This window comes from Prunus persica, chromosome G8, assembly GCF_000346465.2.
Source record: "Prunus persica cultivar Lovell chromosome G8, Prunus_persica_NCBIv2, whole genome shotgun sequence".
Classification (NCBI taxonomy): Eukaryota; Viridiplantae; Streptophyta; class Magnoliopsida; order Rosales; family Rosaceae; genus Prunus; species Prunus persica.
The window spans coordinates 15,908,106-15,926,379 of NC_034016.1; the positions used below are offsets into that span (position 1 = coordinate 15,908,106).

General features: G+C 38.0%; 5 protein-coding genes across 12 annotated transcripts; 1 reads left to right on the top strand and 4 right to left on the bottom strand.

The window, feature by feature from the left end:
• On the bottom strand, positions 112–2,504 carry LOC18766395 (probable polyamine transporter At3g19553). The gene is made up of 2 exons (XM_020569807.1): positions 1,151–2,504; positions 112–908 (listed from the first exon to the last, which is right to left on the bottom strand). The coding sequence occupies exons 1-2, from the start codon at positions 2,125–2,127 to the stop codon at positions 368–370; spliced, it is 1,518 nt and encodes a 505-aa protein (XP_020425396.1). The 5' UTR covers positions 2,128–2,504; the 3' UTR covers positions 112–367.
• LOC18766844 (FAD-linked sulfhydryl oxidase ERV1) lies at positions 2,804–5,884 on the top strand. 2 transcript variants are annotated; one of them, XM_020569812.1, is made up of 6 exons: positions 2,804–3,276; positions 3,789–3,866; positions 4,197–4,244; positions 4,913–4,977; positions 5,173–5,250; positions 5,467–5,618. In XM_020569812.1, exons 1-6 carry the CDS (start codon positions 3,064–3,066, stop codon positions 5,486–5,488), a joined length of 504 nt encoding a protein of 167 aa, XP_020425401.1. In that variant the 5' UTR covers positions 2,804–3,063; the 3' UTR covers positions 5,489–5,618. The 2 variants fall into 2 exon arrangements, with proteins under 2 accessions (XP_020425401.1, XP_020425400.1); XM_020569811.1 differs by having other exon boundaries at positions 2,807–3,276; positions 5,510–5,884.
• On the bottom strand, positions 6,111–8,435 carry LOC18768618. Its single transcript, XM_020569810.1, has 5 exons — positions 8,331–8,435; positions 8,174–8,253; positions 7,599–7,724; positions 7,389–7,484; positions 6,111–7,319 (listed from the first exon to the last, which is right to left on the bottom strand). Exon 5 carries the CDS (start codon positions 7,287–7,289, stop codon positions 6,618–6,620), a length of 672 nt encoding a protein of 223 aa, XP_020425399.1. The 5' UTR covers positions 7,290–7,319; positions 7,389–7,484; positions 7,599–7,724; positions 8,174–8,253; positions 8,331–8,435; the 3' UTR covers positions 6,111–6,617.
• On the bottom strand, positions 10,849–18,207 carry LOC18766876 (histone deacetylase 6). Of its 4 annotated transcripts, none has more exons than XM_020569813.1 (4): positions 18,055–18,207; positions 17,822–17,964; positions 11,351–11,476; positions 10,849–11,209 (listed from the first exon to the last, which is right to left on the bottom strand). In XM_020569813.1, the coding sequence occupies exons 1-4, from the start codon at positions 18,088–18,090 to the stop codon at positions 11,122–11,124; spliced, it is 393 nt and encodes a 130-aa protein (XP_020425402.1). In that variant the 5' UTR covers positions 18,091–18,207; the 3' UTR covers positions 10,849–11,121. The 4 variants fall into 4 exon arrangements, with proteins under 4 accessions (XP_020425402.1, XP_020425404.1, XP_020425403.1 ...); XM_020569815.1 differs by having other exon boundaries at positions 10,849–11,250; XM_020569814.1 differs by lacking the exon at positions 11,351–11,476 and adding an exon at positions 16,945–17,070 and having other exon boundaries at positions 10,849–11,250.
• LOC18767133 lies at positions 13,075–15,854 on the bottom strand. 4 transcript variants are annotated; one of them, XM_007199285.2, is made up of 3 exons: positions 15,810–15,854; positions 15,379–15,517; positions 13,075–15,262 (listed from the first exon to the last, which is right to left on the bottom strand). In XM_007199285.2, the coding sequence occupies exon 3, from the start codon at positions 15,218–15,220 to the stop codon at positions 13,373–13,375; it is 1,848 nt and encodes a 615-aa protein (XP_007199347.1). In that variant the 5' UTR covers positions 15,221–15,262; positions 15,379–15,517; positions 15,810–15,854; the 3' UTR covers positions 13,075–13,372. The 4 variants fall into 4 exon arrangements, with proteins under 4 accessions (XP_007199347.1, XP_020425393.1, XP_020425394.1 ...); XM_020569804.1 differs by having other exon boundaries at positions 13,075–15,267; XM_020569805.1 differs by having other exon boundaries at positions 13,075–15,267; positions 15,379–15,512; positions 15,810–15,851.

Here is an 18,274-nt window from a genome sequence, read left to right on the forward strand (position 1 = left end):
TACCGTGGTTCATTGACTTCATTTCGAGGACATTGGGTTTAGGGCTTGCTATGGATAGGCAAAGAGTTGAGATGCCAACAAAGCGGACCATCTGGGTTCTCCATTTGGTGATTATTATACATAAAGAACTTTATAACCTTTTCAATGCAATCGAAACTCTGAAAGCATGTACAGTTTTCAAACCCAGTTTTCATCTTGCACAAACTAACTTCATACAAACACCAATACATCAAAATAACTTCAAACACATAACAAAAAGAATTACAGCTTCAAACACATAGTATTAAAATTACAGCTTATATGGTAAAGAATTATACATTCGTTTATAGCTTTGCAAACCAGTGAAAGTTGGTACGAAAAAGACTGGCTACTCTAATTTCAAGACTTCTTCTGACCTCAATTTGGAGGGTTCTTGTTCTGTATCAAGTGACAAGTCTGTGAGAAGGCCAACTGAAGCCTCATCTACATCTTCTGGATGCAACTGCAAAGCCGATGAATGGCCAGCTGGACAATTAAGGGGAGGCTCAGCAGGTTGTTCTGCATCAAAATGTGCCCACTTCCTATCCTTTGCATGAACTAAAAGAGGGTACAACAAAACCCCAACAATGATTACACAACCACTTACAAAGAAAGTCCTTAGAGAAGCCAAGCACATAACAAGAACAAGCAACAATGCAGGAGGCAGGCAAAGCATTGTTGCCCCAAATGTTTGGAAGGGGACTTTGTAAGGTCGATGAAGGTCTGGCTTCTTTACTCTCAATTTTATAAAGGCTGCAAATTCAAGAAGCATTCCTATAGCATATAAGAAATTAAGAAATTCCAAGATCTCCTGAAAACTCATCCACGACAAGAAGATAACTCCGGTAGCAGAGCACAAAATGCTAACAGTAGGTGTTCCATACTTTGACCTACAAGATGGAATTAAACAAACAATCAGGTAAGTGCTCATCAACACTGCACCTAAGGTCAGATAGCATCCAACTCAATTTGGAAGCAAAAGGTCCTTTTCTTTGAAGAAAGGATCCCCTATCTAACCTTGGGATATAAATTATAAATAATCTGTCACTTAATTAAGTTTATAGATGAAATATGCATCAAAGGTTAAATTCCTTGAGGTTGCTGAGGGAGATGAAGCATAAAAGTTACAAACCTTGAAGCAAATATAGCCGGAAGCATTCCCATCTCACTCATCCCAAGAAGTTGAAAGGCATCACTGCTCATTTCTGCTTCAAACAACCCCATGTTAGACATTGCAGCAGCCGCTTGAATCCACCACTTAAGCCAAAAGCCACCTATTAACATCCCAACTTCTGCAAAGTACCCATCAGTCCAGTCACTAGAGGCAGAGTTTAAAGCTCCTGTTCCAGCAAGAAGTGGGATCAAATATGAAGAAACCACCACAACTACAGCCCCGAGAAGAGCCTTTGGAAATGTCTTACTTGGATTTTCAACCTCCCCTGCAAGGGTACTTGCCTTATCCCAATAGTTCAGATTCCAAAACATACTATTGAAGTATCCCCTCCAATCCACCTTCTTAAAGTCTACAACTAGCCACTGCTTAACCCTTATTCTGGGAATCGAAAGAATCGCCATTACAAGAAACGGGCAAAGTGAGAAAATCGCAAGGGAAACAGCAGAGAACCCGACAATGTGTAGTCCACGGTAGTTCAAGTATGTCAATGAGAATGTTATTCCCAAAAGAGCTGGAATTCGAGCTATCAACCGGTTGAAGATGGGAAATGAATGCTTCAAGTAATCCAGGAATAGGACAGGGTAAAGAGCGTTGTCCATAACCCCACTAAACCATTTCCAAAAGCCCTCTTGGAAACCCCAGAAAGGCCCAAAAGCTGCTGATATCCAGAGCACATATCCACCATTTTCAGGGAAGCTTGTGGCAAGCTCAGCTGTCACTAAAGCTTCTGGGATGCTCCAAAACAAGGGAAACACCAAGAAACCAAGCAAAGACAAAAGAGGGCCACCCCCAGCCCTGACTGAATCCTCTACACCAAAAGGACCCCCAGAAACCTCATAGAAAATTAGAGCTATAAGAGGCAAAAGTGTCAACTTTGGGTTTGGTTTTGCGGCTGTGTTCTTTGTATCATCACTGACTATTCCCTCTTCAGCCATCCACAGACAGCAGAGGGAAAAATATATGAACTCCAATACCAAGCAGCCTAATGGATTCAATGAACTGGGTTATGCCTAAAATTTAGATCTGGTTATTGTTTCATGATGCTAAGCTGTAACCGTAGCCTGCTAGCTCCATCAAAACCCATAACAAAAACAATCAAAGAAGTTTCTGCAGGTGATTTTGTTCAGAGAAAGTACCTGTTTTGAAGGATTTGCCAAATTGGGTGTGGCATGATTTTCACAATAGAGGTGTTGGCTTGGATCAATGAACCCTCTCTTCTATTTTGCTTCTTGGAAGAAACTAAAGCCACTTCCTTCCACAGAAGTGGTGAAATTGGATCCTTCATTTGTGGGCGAGTCTAATCTTTGACTGGGGATGCGTTCCATACGCGCTGTAGAGTCACGTGAGGCTAATATTTATGTGGAATGTTGGGGTGTCACTACACTGTCCTCCCATACGCCATTGTGTTGGATTGCGTACTGAACATGGCATGGATATGTGGAAGATATGATGATGACCCATTGGTTCCCCAACGTGGTCGTTGATTGTGTGAATGTGATGTATGTTAGTTGGGGTCGGAAACAAGAGACATAAAATACATGGAGGCGCCATTCGAATGCATGTAACAAGTTCTGCTATAAAAAAATAAAAATTCACTTAACAAGTTACCTAACCACCTAATACACTATCTTACAATGATTTTTCTAACCTATAGGTAGAAATTGCCTCCAAAAGTCGGCTCATAAGAAAATGGTGCTCAAGAGTTTTAAAATCACTTTAAAATATGTTTTTTTTTCTTTCTTAAGTGGGCTCTTGAATCGTGACTAATTACTTACTAGTACTTAAGCAAATATTCCATATTAGAATTCATACACCAAACAAGCTGTATTTTTCCCGCCACATATCTCCTACACGTCTCGCTGTCTCTGAAAATGTCGGAGCATCCATTGCAGGCACTGTTTCAAACTGTTGCGAAAGTCTCAAATTCAATTCAAGCCCAACTTTCTAATCTCATTGGCCAACCTCACCACTCCTCTCCCACAACCCAAACACGCCTTTTCTCTGTCTCTTCCTCCTCCAAAGTACGTTCGTCAGAAAATGTCTCCACCCATCCCCAGCCCACCGATCTCATCAACAAGAAAAAGGTACTCTTTCTCATTGATGATCGTTACACTCACTCGTTTGCAGTGTTTTAAATCTAAAGTTGCAGCCTTTGTTGGATCTCCTTGTTTGTCTTCTGTCTTAGAGAGATGGGTAACTCGGTAACTGTTTGATAGAAGTCCTGAACGAGTCTAGCGCTGATTTTCATGTGTTAGTGCATGTGGATTTTTCTCTAATTCACGTAAAGTGAATCCCATTGAAATATGTTTTTTTGTTGGAAGCATTTGTTTGGTGGGTTTTGTGTGTAAATGTAGGGTCGGCTGAGATATTGTGTTTGCGGCAACATAGGATCGGCTTATTGGCTGATACGGGTTGAGTATACTAATGCCATATCTTTCACTTTACAAAATGTATGCAGGTTGAGTTCCTGTAGGCACCAGTAGCCATAGTTAGCTTCCATGGCATTTTCAAGCCATTTTATTCTGTCAAAAACATATTTAGAATTTCAACAGGAAATTGCTTTGTTGATAATGATGAATCAATTCCTTATATTCAGGGAAATTCGGCTAGTCCTTTGACTAAAGAAGAGCTTGGAAGAGCCACTTGGACTTTTCTTCACACTCTTGCTGCTCAGGTAAACAAAGTAGTGAGTGTTAGTATTATTTGCAGTGTGCAATAATGTTGTTAACGAATCCAGAACAAAATTGAAAGTAAAGTTGGTATACTATAAACTAACTAGTCCCTTGGTTCATTCCCCTTGCTTTACAAAAATATCTTCTTGTTTTTTAATCATCCTAAAGATAACTACTGCAGACTACCAGCTGAAAAATAGACATTTGCAAGAAAATTACTTATGTATACTGCACCTTTTGCTCTTGATCACAACAAAATGACATATTATGCGCATGTAATTATTAACCGTTTCATGTAGATTGAATTATTTAATAACTTTTATTTGTTTCAGTATCCAGATAAACCAACAAGGCAACAGAAGAAGGATGCAAAAGAATTGGTATATGCTTCTCTCTCTCTCTCTCTCTCTCTCTCTCTCTCTCTCTCTCTCTCTCTCTCTCTCTCTCTCTCTCTCTCTCTCTCTCTCTTCTCTTCTTTTAACTAGTCTATGTACCACAACGAAAATGATGCCATGACTTGGTGCTTCATTTGGGTTTCCATTAAGTTATTATATAGCAATGGACCATAAATCTACTTCATTAGTTGTTCTTTGTTCATTTCTGAAGAGCTAAGAAGAGTTTCACAATCCTACTCCTGCGGAAATATGATTGCAAATAATTTTTTCTTAAAGGGTAACACCATTAGCTCATTACAACTCCTCAATTAACCTCTGGCACTCCAAACTGATTATCTTATGATTTTTATGCACTCACAATGTGGAGTCCCACCCTTCTTAAATCCTTATTTCTTTCGGATGGAGTCTCATCAGAACTTAATGTAGGATTATCCAGAAAGGAAAATGTTTTTTCTTCATAACTTTGTGCAACCTCATTATTTTATTCTAAAATAATTCATTTTTTGGGCATGTTTTCTTTATTCTATGTTGGACTTTGTCTTTCAAGAAGCCAATGTGATAATATATTGTTAGGTGTGAAACTGATATACACAATGTGGAAGAATTGGATTATGCAATCGGAGCAACTTATTTTGTGTGCATTTATTATGCAGATGTCAATATTATCACGAATGTACCCCTGCAAGGAATGCGCAGATCACTTTCAAGAAATTCTCAGGTGCACAATTTCATCTTCATTTCAACTTTGCTCATCATGATTGTTCTCTATTTTTCCATAATTCTCAACTACATTATAGGTCCTTTGCTATCAAATGATTAAATGTGACATTCAAATGCTTTACCGTACGATCTCCAAATGCTTCTTCCGTATAATTTTGAACCAATAGATGCATCTTTACTGCATGTTTGGCAGATCAAATCCTGTACAGGCTGGATCACATGCTGAATTCTCCCAATGGCTATGTCACGTGCATAATACAGTTAACAGAAGGTAAGTTCTGCAGAAATCTCCACACAATGCTATTAGTTTTTTCTGACCAGATACTAGAGTTTATTTGCACTGCTAAGATTGGATTTAGTCACCGCAGTGTTTGAAAGGTAGTCTGGCTGACACCAGGCACCAGCTCAACTGTCCCGGTCCTGTAATTTGAGATGCTATTTGATCTGTGGCCCTTTGAGAAACCTGATAATTTTTACATTTTGACAGACTGTATTCTTTTGAGTGCTAAAATGTGGGGTTATTGATACAGCCTTAGCAAACCGGTTTTCCCCTGTGAGCGAGTTGATGCAAGGTGGGGCAAGTTAGAGTGTGAGCAGCGTGCTTGCGATCTACTAGGACTTACTTCAGGATTTGAAGACAAAATGTATTAAGTACTTTCTGGGTCAGATGTTGAATTATTAGAGTTGATGGTAATATTGTACACAGCATTGATTGTAATCAACTTCATATAAAAAATTGCATGAGTTACAAATAAAACATATCGATAGTACCCCCTTGCATATTTTGTGGGACTTTGCCCTTTGTGCATGTGCAGCAGTAGACAAAGCTTGTACATGAACAGCTTCTACATTTGAAGGGCCTAGATTGATCAATTCCATGGCTGTCCAAATTAGCAATTTTAATTTTCTATTTTGTCAATTTGATTATGACATTACCATAACCCTTGAGGTTTATTGTGTCCCATATAGAGTTCGGCTGATCATGAATCCCGGCTAATCCAGTCTAACCGCAAGCAAACCACTTTGATTTACTTTTTGGTTCTTGTACTTCTTATTTGCTAAAAGAAGATTAAAGAAATAAGGAAAAAGTGATAATAGGAGGATGAAATAGGAGAGGGGGAGAGAGAGAGAGACAACAATGAAACAACGGACTTTACTTAAATCAATTGGTAGACTGAGTTGAGTAACAAACAATTCACGACATTCATAGAAACTATGGTCAAGGAAACCCAGGGACTTGGCTCTATCTACTTTAAAGACCTTCTGAACCTATTAAACATCTAAGAAGTTCAGGACTGGAACCATATGCCAATTTTCTTTTGGCTTGATGGAACCATACCATTTGCCTTAGGCTACAACGACAATGCAATTTTGTAAATGGAGATAGCCATCAAAAATCAGAACCAAACTCTATCCAAAAATGATCAAGCCATGATGCAGGAAGAGTTGGACAAAGCGAGATTAGCTGAGCTTGATCACTTCCATATTCAAAAGCGAGTGACCTAGTGAGCTTACGACAAGACAGAAGGGTCGAAATTATGAGCCTTGGTTAATGAAACATAGTGTAGAAGATCATCCTTTGACATTTCAACAGCATTGACAGTGTGTTCTTCCCTTCCATGCAGACTGCCATATACATCAGGAGAGCTTTGCAAAAGTAGTCCTCAGGCTATCCCAAGCTGACTGCCGCTGAGTTACTAACTCATTCGCTGCCCGTGCCATTCCCTCCATGGCAGACGCTTGTGCTAAGTCTGAGACTAATCCATCTCTCACAGTAGTAACTTGTGTATCAATGGTATCCAAAACCTCATGAGTCTTCTCCCTATCACTAGCTTCCAAATTCTTTATTTCGGACTCCAACTCTTTGATCATGGCCTTAAGGTTGGCAACTTTCTCATCTGTGGCAAGAATTTCTTTCTTCACCTCAGCATACTTTGAAGCTTGCTGCAGGAGCACAAACTTTTTCTGAGCAATTGAGGCTGATAGGTTTGACGCCACCTTCAACTTATGTTGAGCTTGGAGGAAAGTAGAGGTTTCCTCTGAAAGATTAACCCCGAATGATGAAAGGTCCTTCAACTCTGATGGGCATGGATGGTATGCTAGAAATATGGCTGAGTATGCGAGAAACTCCTTTTGCACTTGATAATCAGCTAAAGCTTCTAACCCACGATCAAAGATCTTCTGGAGTCCCTCCTTGGCCAATGCAAGCTCATCGTGCCCAACCAACGACTGCGCATCTGCTGGACGAAAGTCAAAACTAGGAACTGGCTCAGATATAAGATCAGCAACAGCAACCATCAGCGCATCCATGTTCCCTAGCTTGGATGAAGAGGATAGATCCTAAACATGCGAAAGTATATGAGTGATTGGAATGTGGATGATAAAAAGAACAGAAGCAAAGAAGCTCACCTTGGAGGCATTGGAGGGTGAAAGAAAGGATCGCAATTGTGGGATCACTTGAGCATCTAAAATGCTTCGCAGCGATAACACCAAATTCTTTGATCTCTGTTTCAAAATGTAAGCAAAAACCCCAAGAAATATTCGTAACAATCACTCTAGAAAAGTAAAGAAAATGAAAGATTTAAGGCTACAATTTGTAAAAAGCACTGGTAATGGTACCTGCAGCTGGCAGTAAGACAATGGTTTGTCTGCAAATAGTGCTCAACGAAGTGCATGTTCACGTATCGACTACAGAAGACGTCCTTGCAGGACAAACAAACCCAACTCTCCTTGACGTCCTGGCATCTAGTATATCAAAACCGGTCCACATATTAGAAATACAAGTTATGGTTCAAGATTCATACACTCAGGGTTTGATAGTGTAAAAGTGGTAGATGCCAGAAGAACTTTGAAATCTTCTTTCATCGAAGTTTTCTAGTTGATGGCTCTTGCCCTTTGGGGAGATACATATTATATGTGAAACTAAGGTCGTCTAGATAGTAAATTGTTACAAAGAGAAAGCTAATTATTCAAAATAGGGTTGAGTTTATTTTCCTTTTCTATTTCAACTAGGCAATCACTTGGGTCTTGGGTCTAGCAGATAATTAAAGTTCATTCAACATGCACACTTTTCTACTCCATTTGTGTATCTTTGTTTTCCCAGATGCCAAACAATCAATCATTCCCAACTCCCAAGCAAAGCAACCAAAAACAACTCAGAGTCTAAAGCAACCATTTGAAGAAGTAACACGAACCTCATGCATGGAGTATCAGATTTGGGAATGCGGGTGAAATCAGAGGACAGAAGAGCCAGGTGATCGCAGCATGTCTTTGCCTTCACCAAACAAACCATTTAGATTTAGTCATAAGCTTTCAGAAAAAGCAACTAGTTACTAAGCGCAGATAGATTACCTTAGGAGAAGAAGAGCCAGAGCCAGCTTTCTTTGCCATTGAGGAGTTGCTGCTTTGCGTCTTTGGGTTTCTAAACCGCTGTTTATGTATGTCACTTGGATACACCAATCAAACTAAAAGCTGAATCGCCTTTTTTTCGTGACTTTGAGGTCCTCCTCTCCTTTACTGCTCTCTTCTCTTTATGAAACTTCTAGGCTAAGGCATCTGATATTTTATAATTGCACATGATTTTATATCCTTTTTACTTAGTTTTGTGAATTAATTTGACTAAACATGTTGATTTTAGTTATTTTTTTTAGCTTATGAGTCACGAAAGGTATAAATTCGTCAAATATTCTCATAATAGAGTTTGACATGATTCCAATTAGAGATGGAAGATAGCATCTTGACGGTTGTCCATGAATATTTTCATAATTTTTGAAGAAGGTTAGGGCTCGTTTGATACACCGTATTAGATTCTGGATATGAGTTCATGTCAGTTATTTGGTGTCAACTTGTATTATTTAATTACCTAACTATTTTAAACGGGTTGGGTTTTTAATACTCTTCTTACCTGACTAACTAATATAACCCACACACCCTGGTTTTGATAATACATGCTTAATTATACGGCTAGGGAAAAAGAACACCCACGTTCACGCGAAAAATCCTATTTTCATCTTCTTCTCCCTAGGATTCCTCTACTAACTTCTCCATAGGTTATTCTCTTCACTCTTCTCCATGTGTTATTCCCCCAACCATAGTCAAATTTTGACATTTTGGCCAGAAATGCTTTTCCAATCTTATACACGGCCATGTTTGGTACGCCTCACTAGACTGGCCTGGGTTAAATAGTACTTGAAATTCTTGTTTGGTAAGAGACGGGACTAACTTAAATGAGACTGTATAGTCCAATAGTGAAAAAAAACGCATCACTCGTCTTCTAATACAGTGAGCCTGAAAAGTGGTTTGCTAAATAGCACGCTCGCAAAATAGAACACGTGAGTCTGACTCCTCTCTTTAAAAAATATCATAATTTTATTTGTTTTCTTTTAATTATTGTTTTAGATCTTTGAATGGATTTTTTTTTGTTGCAACATTTATGTTTTTAGATAAAAATTCTTAATTAAATTTAAATATTACAATAATTACTTTGATATTGCATTGGAAAATCAAACTATATTAATTTACAAATGTTTGATATTTTTTTGATATTGAAACAAGTTTAATAATTCATGATGTGATGCTTTCTTTATAGCAAGCAATTTTTACTTTGTCAAGTTATATTTTTCAATTTGAAGTTAAAAGTCAAATATACAAACATTATACATACATATATATGTATAATTTTTTTTAATTATTGTTTTACTTGGTCTCTGAAAAACCTAGAATTATATAGAGTGAGCTTAGCTCCTTTAACAATGTTTCGACCAACTAAGATTAATCTTGAGAAGCCAAAAACCAAATATCATAATTTTATTCTTCATAAAAAAAAAACATAATTTTATTTGTTTTCTTTTTATTATTGTTTTAAATCTTTTTTGTTGCCATATATTGTTATAAATCTTTGAATTTGGTTTTTTTTTTGTAGCATTTATTTATCTTTCAGGTCAAAAACCCCAATTAAATTTAAATATTATAAGAATTATTTTTTTAGTCCGACACAGCACCAAACATATGTCTTCATTATTTTTACAATCCAGCTTCTTAGTCCGACACATTACCAAACGTAGGTCATTACTTAATCCAGCTTAGGCTAATCTGAGTTAATCCAAAACAGTCCTAGGATATAGTCTAATCCATGACAATCCGTCATGTCAAACAACCCCGAACAGGCTAAATTACCAATCCAAGCAAAAACTCAGGTGGAATACCAGTCCATTTATTGTCTAGAATTGTCGTGGGGCCAAGTCCAAGCCAACTCGCAGCCATGTGAAGGAATAGAAGTGGTGGGCCAACGACTGAGATTAAAATCTAACGGTTAAAATAAATAAATAAAATATTATAAATAAAATATAACCCCAAAACACATTCCAAAATCTATAAATATACATCAATTTGTTAATAACTTTATTTTTAAGTAAAATTATATTATATTTTGGAATTTAGATTTTTGTAAGTTAAATTGTTCAAAAAAAAAAATTAATGTTTAAACAAAATATATATACATATTAATGGATAAAAAAATATTAATAAAAAGAACTTAGGATTCAAATGGGCCTGGATTTCAATCATTTTATCTTGAATGTACTTTTTTGGGTCAATTTATCAAGTTCTTTTGAGTATACGAGAAAGATTCAAATTTCAGAGCATGGTCTTAACTGGAATTTTTTTGGCATCTTATATGTATATGGGATATAATAGGGTTAAGAGAAATAGATGAGGTACATACGACAGATTGAAACCCAAAGTAGGACCATTTGTTAAGGTATATCATATATACAATTAGCAAACTATCCACAACTCATTCAACTACAACACATTGAATAATACCAAATAGTTCAAAGGACTTGATAAAGACGATCCATGGTTGTCCAAATTAGCCATTGAACTGTACTATTATGTCATCTGGATAACAGACATGTGCAGAACTTATGCCTCGGTATAGAGTACAGTAGATCATGAATGATGTTTAGTATCAAGTTCTGCGGAATATGCTACCTAGCAATCGAATGGTATGACCGTATGAAATATGAATGTCTCTTTAAAGAACCTCATCTGATAAGAAAAACTCCAACATGTGTACTGTGATTTATTTGATCACCTCCAGTTATAAACTATCTCTCAGTGTGCTTATTTTCCATGCCGGCTATTAAACCGTCCGGAATGATGGGGCCTCTCCAAATTTCAGTATGTAGGCAGTTTCATACACAGCCCGGAATTGTGGGATTACTGAGCATCTAAACATGTATCACAGGAGAAACACCAAACTGATAGATCACTGATTGAAATAATAAAGTGAGAAAAACAAATTTGGAAACAATCACTGTAAAACAATAAATAAAAAAGGAAAAATTTGTGGAAAGCATTGATAATTGTACCTGTAGCTGAGAGCAAGACAATGCTTTGTCTGCTGATAATGCTGAACCGTGTACTTGTTCACAAAAGGGCTGCACAGGACGTCCATACAGCAGAAACATAACCAGTTCTCATTGGGGTGCTGGCATCTAATTTATGAGGCACTCAGACTCAGATCAACGTAAAACGGGAACAGAATCAGAAGGAGCAACCTTTGGATTCTCTTTACTATAACAATCTGAAGATTCTATTCGATGTGAGAGAAAGCCTTTCGAATCCTTTTATCGTCGATGAAAGGAACAAGTTTACTTTCATTTCCTATTGCAACTTACATGCAAGCAACAACCAGTAAAAAACCAAGTGTGCTATGAGGTTATTTAAGTAATGACATGGTTTTGGCTTCATGTAGATGAATTAAAGTTTATTTAACTTGCAAATCTACAAATTAACTAGAACAACCTCATGCTGTAGAATGCGGATCCTAGTCCTCACTCAGAGGCCTGCAACAATGCTACATTGTATTTTCCTATGTTTTCCTTCTAAAGTCTTTTTGGGGAAGGGGGAGATTGTTAGGATTGGTTAAAGAATAAGGAAGTACTTAGGAAGATGCCATGCACATTGTTGGATTAGGTGGCTTTAGAGTATTTAAACAGCAGTCACTTCCTACGGTCCCATACTTTATCCCATTTGAGATGCAAACACAGATTTTCGCAGAAGGAATCATATCTATTGCATGACAAAGGATATAGAAATCTTATACCAATTGTAGCAGTCATGTAAGCAATCTCAACTTATTCATATGTCTGAGAAACAGCATACAAATTAAGAAAGCAAATGCTTAATAGACAGTCATAGGTGGGAGAGGAAATTAAACCAAGAAATTAACCAGAGATTGGTCAATTAAACGTATTGTGAGAAAAGATGGACCCTTTGTGATCAAGGCCGAGGAATGAAGACATTCAATTTTTGGCCGGGTAAATATACAACAGAATCTCAGTTCTTAAAATGAGATTGTTAAAAGTACACACCAACCAAACTTTCTTTATCTTTTAACTTGGTTCAATTTACAGACTACCAGTCTTTTAAAAACTCTCAGTTCCCATAGTTGCAAAATTAAATCAGAAATACAAGTTATGGTTCACATTCAAGCAGTCAGGCTTTGATAATGTAAAAATGGTAAATGCCAGAATTACTTTGAAATCTTCTTTCATCGAAGTTGTCTTTCTAGTTGATGGCTCTAGCCCTTTGGGGATATATATATATATATATATATATATATATATATATATGCAACTAAGGTCACCTAGAGAGTAAATTATTACAAAAAGAAAGCTACTTTTCATAATAGGGTACAGTTTCTTTTCCTTTTCTACTACAACTAGGCAATGACTTGGGTCTTGGCTCTAGCAGATAATTAAAGCTCATTTAACATACACACTTTTCTACTTCATTTCTTTTGTGTATCTTTGTTTTCCCAAATGCCAAACAACCAATCATTCTCAACTCAGAAACAAAGCAAACAGGGTTTTAAAAACAACAACAATTCAGAGTATAAAACAACCATTGAAAAAGTACCATGAACCTCTTGCATGGAGTATCAGAACTGGGAATGCCGGTGAGATCAGAGGTAAAAAAACCAGGTGATCACACCATGTCCGTGCCTTCACCAAACAAACCTTTACATTTGGTCATAAGCTCTCAGAAAAAGCTATATATGTTTTAGCATCAACCATTAAACTTAATCTATTTCAACTACTTAAAGATTACCTTAGGAGAAGAGACAGAGTCAGAGCTAGCTGCCATTGCCATTGAGGAGTTGCTGTTGACTTTGAATAAAATTTACAATACAAAGTTTGCGAAGAAAAATAAACCCGCAAGATTATAAAGTCAGTAACTGATTAGATTGTAGTTCAAAAGCAGTACCCTTATTTACAAAATCACCTCACTAGGGTACTTGATGTACAGTAAGTTACATATCCTACTTTGAACCTCAAAACCAAAGAAGGAAAGGCTGTACGAAACCTCTCTGCTTTCCCAACCATAACCTATCTTCTCCAACCAAATGTAAGCAAATCCGGGGGAAGAGAAGCAGGATCGAGCTCCCAACAGTCTTTCAAAAGGTTTGGAGCCTCATCACCAGAGAGCTTCCTAGCAGGAATTTGGTGTGAAACCAACCTAACGTCATTCTTTTCTAGCCATCTAATAGCATGGGATCCAATCTCCCTCCTCTTAAATACTGTCTTGAACCCATCAACCTTCTCAAGATACCCCATACTCAAACCGTGCATCTCACTATAAGTGGTCAGAAACACAACTATGTCATAGCATCGCTTATCTTTAACAGACATGTTGCTTCCCTCTGCATCCAAAGCTGCTTCATTATAAAGTGCCCACACGGAACCCTTCTTTGGATAAATACGATAAATTTCTCTTGCAGCCCTTTCACAATTCACGACATGAGAAAATATATTCACTGAATAAATGGGAGTCTTCCTGGCAACCTTAAACCTCCCACAAGAGACATGGAATCCCATTTTCTCCCAAGAAGCCAACCACTCATTGCCATTATTTTGAAGATCCAACCAACTCATTTTCACCTCAAAAGGATTGACAGAAACAACTTCATCGATCAAACCATAATGCCTGGGCATTCCATCATCATCATCATATATCGCCCACACCTGCCCTTTCTTAAAGCTCCTCTCCTCTCTATCTTTATCAAAATCATAAAAATCAGAATCCTCCACTGCCATAATCTCCAAATCCCCACTCTTTGACACCCTGCTGCTCCTGTCTACTGCCAAACCTCTAGTCTTATCACTTCCTAAATCCTTAATCTTCTTTGAAATAGTCCGTCTCTCAACTTCAAAATTCTTACCCTTCTTCAAATCGTTATGCCTCAGCCTCTCCCTCTTATCTTCCTTCTCTCTTTCATCCTTCTTGTCTTGAAGCTTCAACTTCATCTTCATCTTCTCCTCTTGCGCCTTTTTCTTCATTTCCGACTGCATTTCTGCCAATGTCATCATGTCCTCACTGGTTTTTGCCTTCTTTGGTTTAGACCTCTCCATCACCTCTCCAACACTACTCATTCTCCTTCTCAACCTCCAACCAAATGGTTCACCACCATTACCACCACTCACACTTTTCCCTCTCCCACCACTACCACCATTAATTTCACCACTATCACTCACTCTCCTGCCCAATCCTTCATTACTTATTATTTTCCCTTTTGATGCCAAATCGGTGGCGTTTCTCAACCTCTCACTGGTCCTAACCTTAACATTTTCACCACCACCATTCTCATCACTTTCAACCTCCAGAGCCTTAAAGCTCTTCCTACAACTTGGGCAAACCAAATTATGCCCCAAATACCTCCTCTCAAACTGGTGGAAAAGCCGGCACGTCGAACACGAAGTCCAAAAAGTCTCCCTCTCCACCACCACACTCGAACCCAAACCCCCAACACCACCCTCTTTAATCTTCTCATCCTGAATCCTTATCCTGAGCCTCATATCATACTCCTTCCTCTTAAGCTTGTCGGAAAGGAACCGAAACGCCTCGCTGACGAGTTTGAAAGCCTCTTCGGAACCGGCATGTGGGTTCTTGTCAGGGTGGAGAAGAAATGCGAGCTTCTTGTAGTTCTTCTTAATGGTGTTGGTGTGGGCAAAGGGCTCCACCTGGAGGATCTTGTACCAGTTGGGATCGGGGGTTTTGGAGGCTGTACGGAGGATCTTGAAGGCGGTGACCATGGAGGAAATGCCGTCCAGGTTTGGGCACAGCCGCTCCGCTCGTTTTGCGTATTTGAGGGCTGATTTGAAATTGGAGTCTTTGCATTTGGCCTCAGCTACAGATTTCAGCCCCCGAGCTTCTTGCTCCTGCTCTGCTTCTTCCATATTATTTTTCTTTCTGTCTTTTAGTTTGTAGGGTTGAAGGGTCTGAACTGGTGAGCAAGCAAAACCAAAACAGATTGAGCAAAAACAAGGCACGAACAAAGTGAGAAAGAAAGGGAGCAGCTGGAGTTTGCATATATTATATATAATATATTACTCACCTGTTCTTCGTTAACAGAGAAAACTCAGCAGCATCTTCTCCCGTTTGGATTTGTCAGAATCAACAGAGTGGCAGAAAACCGGACTGGACCAGGCTTCGAACCCTAGCTGTTGTTTGATGCCATACTTTCTAGGACTGCACTGTAAAATATTATATATTTAAAAAGTTATCATCTTTATCAGAATAAATAAATAAATAAACGAAATGGTGCATACTATGGAAGTGGAACCCATATCAGCGATATACTAGATCTGAAGATTTTCAATGAATTGAAGTAAAAACAAACTTAAAGCAAGAATGAGACAAACATGCGCCAATAAAATCGAAACCCTAAACCCAGAAAATGATGATAACATTCATCAGAAATCTCAAAATTTAACAATAAAATAGAAAAACAAAACTTGAGAGAGGGAGAGAGAGAGAGATTTGAACCTTGTTTGAGCCAAACCAGAAGCCGAATACACCAGGGATGAGAGGGACTGCGCGAAGAGACCATGTTATTCTAGACTATTGTCCAATATGCATATCCAGTCCGTGATGCACACTTAAGCCCACCAAACAGGCCCTAGACCTAAAGAAATCATTTTGCATCCTACAATACAACTAGTCTACAACATGTATGATAATAGACAGTCCCGAACTCTTGGATTACAGGGGTTCAAAAGATTGTAGTCATCCACCGTTGGATGTAACATCCAACGATTCAAAAAAGTTTCTTAAAAAGAGTGCAAAAGTGAGTGAACCGTTGAATTTACATCCAACAGTGAGTGATCACAAATCTCTTGGACCCCTGTAGTCCAAGAGATCGAGATATTGATAATAGATTGGATTCAAAGCCAAAAAAAAAGAGTGTAAAAATAGGACCACCTGTTAATGGACTAATATAAATTTACCAAATTATTCTTAATTCATTCACAGGTTTTAGAGATATTTTTTTGAAACACATACGAAAAAAAGTTGGACTAGATTTGGAGTGAAGTTGATGAGATTTGGACTAAATTTTTTTTCTTAATTCATTCCCAAGTTTTTCTTGTTCTTTGTACTGTCGGCATTTTCGACAGTTGATGACATAAGCCGTCTCTAATTTGATCCAAGAGGCACATACAACAACAAATTATATAACAGCTAGTAGTTCAAAGGACTTGATAACTACAATACAATCCATGATTGTCCAAATTTGCCATTGAACTTTACTATTATGTCATTTGGATGACGTACATATTTGCATAAGGAACCTCATCTGATAAGAAAAACTCCAACAAGTGTACTGTAAGTCTGTAATGAATTTGATCACCACCTCCAGTTATGAACTCTCAGTTTGCTATTAAACCGTCCGGAACGGGGGGGCCTCTCCAAATTTCAGTATGTAGGCAGTTTCATATACACCCCGCAGTTGTGGGATTACTTGAGCATCTAAATATGCATCGCAGGAGAAACACCAAACTGATAGATCACTGTTTGAAATGAAAAGAAAGTGAGAAGACAAATTTGGAAACCATCACTGTAGACAGTAAATAAAAGATGACTTGAGGAAGGAAAATTTTGTAGAAAGCATTGATAATTATACCTGTAGCTGAGAGCAAGACAATGATTTGTCTGCTGAAAATGCTGAAGCATGTGCTTGTTCACGAAACGGCTGCACAGGACGTCCTTACAGCACAAACATAACCAGTTCTCATTGGGGTGCTGGCATCTAGTTTAAGAAAATTGTTTCCCATATTAGAAATGTAACGTATGATTCAAGACTTAGGCACTCCAACTCAGATCAATGTATAAGGGGTAGAGAACCAGAAGGAGCAAGCTTTAGATTCTCTTTCTCTATAACAATTTGAAGATGTAATTGGATGAGAAAAAATTTCAGATCCTTTTATAGTTGATGCACTTTGAATATAAATATGTGTAAAACCAAAGGTTACCTAGACATTAAACTGCTAGGAAAAGAAACTAGAACAACCTCATGCCGTAGAATGAGGATCCTAGATCTCTCAGAGCCATGCTTTCAACAATGCTAGATGTCTTCTCTATGTTTTCTTTTTAAAGCTTTTCAGGGGAAGTTAGATGCAATGCACATTGTTGGATTTAAACAGCAGTCACAAATGTTCCGCAGTCATGTAAAGCAACCTCAACTCATTCATATGTTTGAAAAACGGCATACAGATTCAGAAAGCAAACGCTTAATGGACAATCATACAGCATGTGACGTTATGGGTGAAGAGACAAATAGCTGCTAATACAAACAAGAGGATGAATGAAAAATTAGAAGATGGGTTGTCACTTTTGTGAAAAGAAAAAAAAAACCCTTTATCAAACTCTTTTGCTAGTGATAACAATCAACGCTGGAACAAGTGATCAGAGGCTAAATTGAGAACTGGGTCAAATTGGAACAACACAAACAAAACTGAAAAACTGAAAAAAGAAAGGTTACAACTTTGAGAAAAAGGAACCTGTTGCAGGGAGTATCAGGGGCGGGAATGTGAGCAAGATCAGTGGACAGGGAAGGCAGGTGATCGCAGAATGTTCGGGCCGCCACCCAACCCGATTCAGCTCCAAATATCAACTCTTCTTCGTTTTCAACAAATGGTTCCGCCTGATTCGTACAATCAACAAAACCCTTTGTCACAAAATTTCAAAAGAATCAAGCTTTCGGCTTCAGCCAAGCGCAGAGATAAAAGATTACCTGAGCAGCAGAAGAAGAGCCAGCTTGGGCTGCCATGGAGGAACAGAGATGGTCTCTCAATCTCTATCTTTTTTTGTTCGAAGATAGTCTCTCACTCTGAACAAAGTTTTTTTTTTTTTTTTTTGGTCAATCACTCCGAACAAAGTTAGAATTAGAAACTCGAAAGGTCTCTGTTTTCGATTTTTATTTACGTTTATATTTATATACGGGTCGGGTCGGG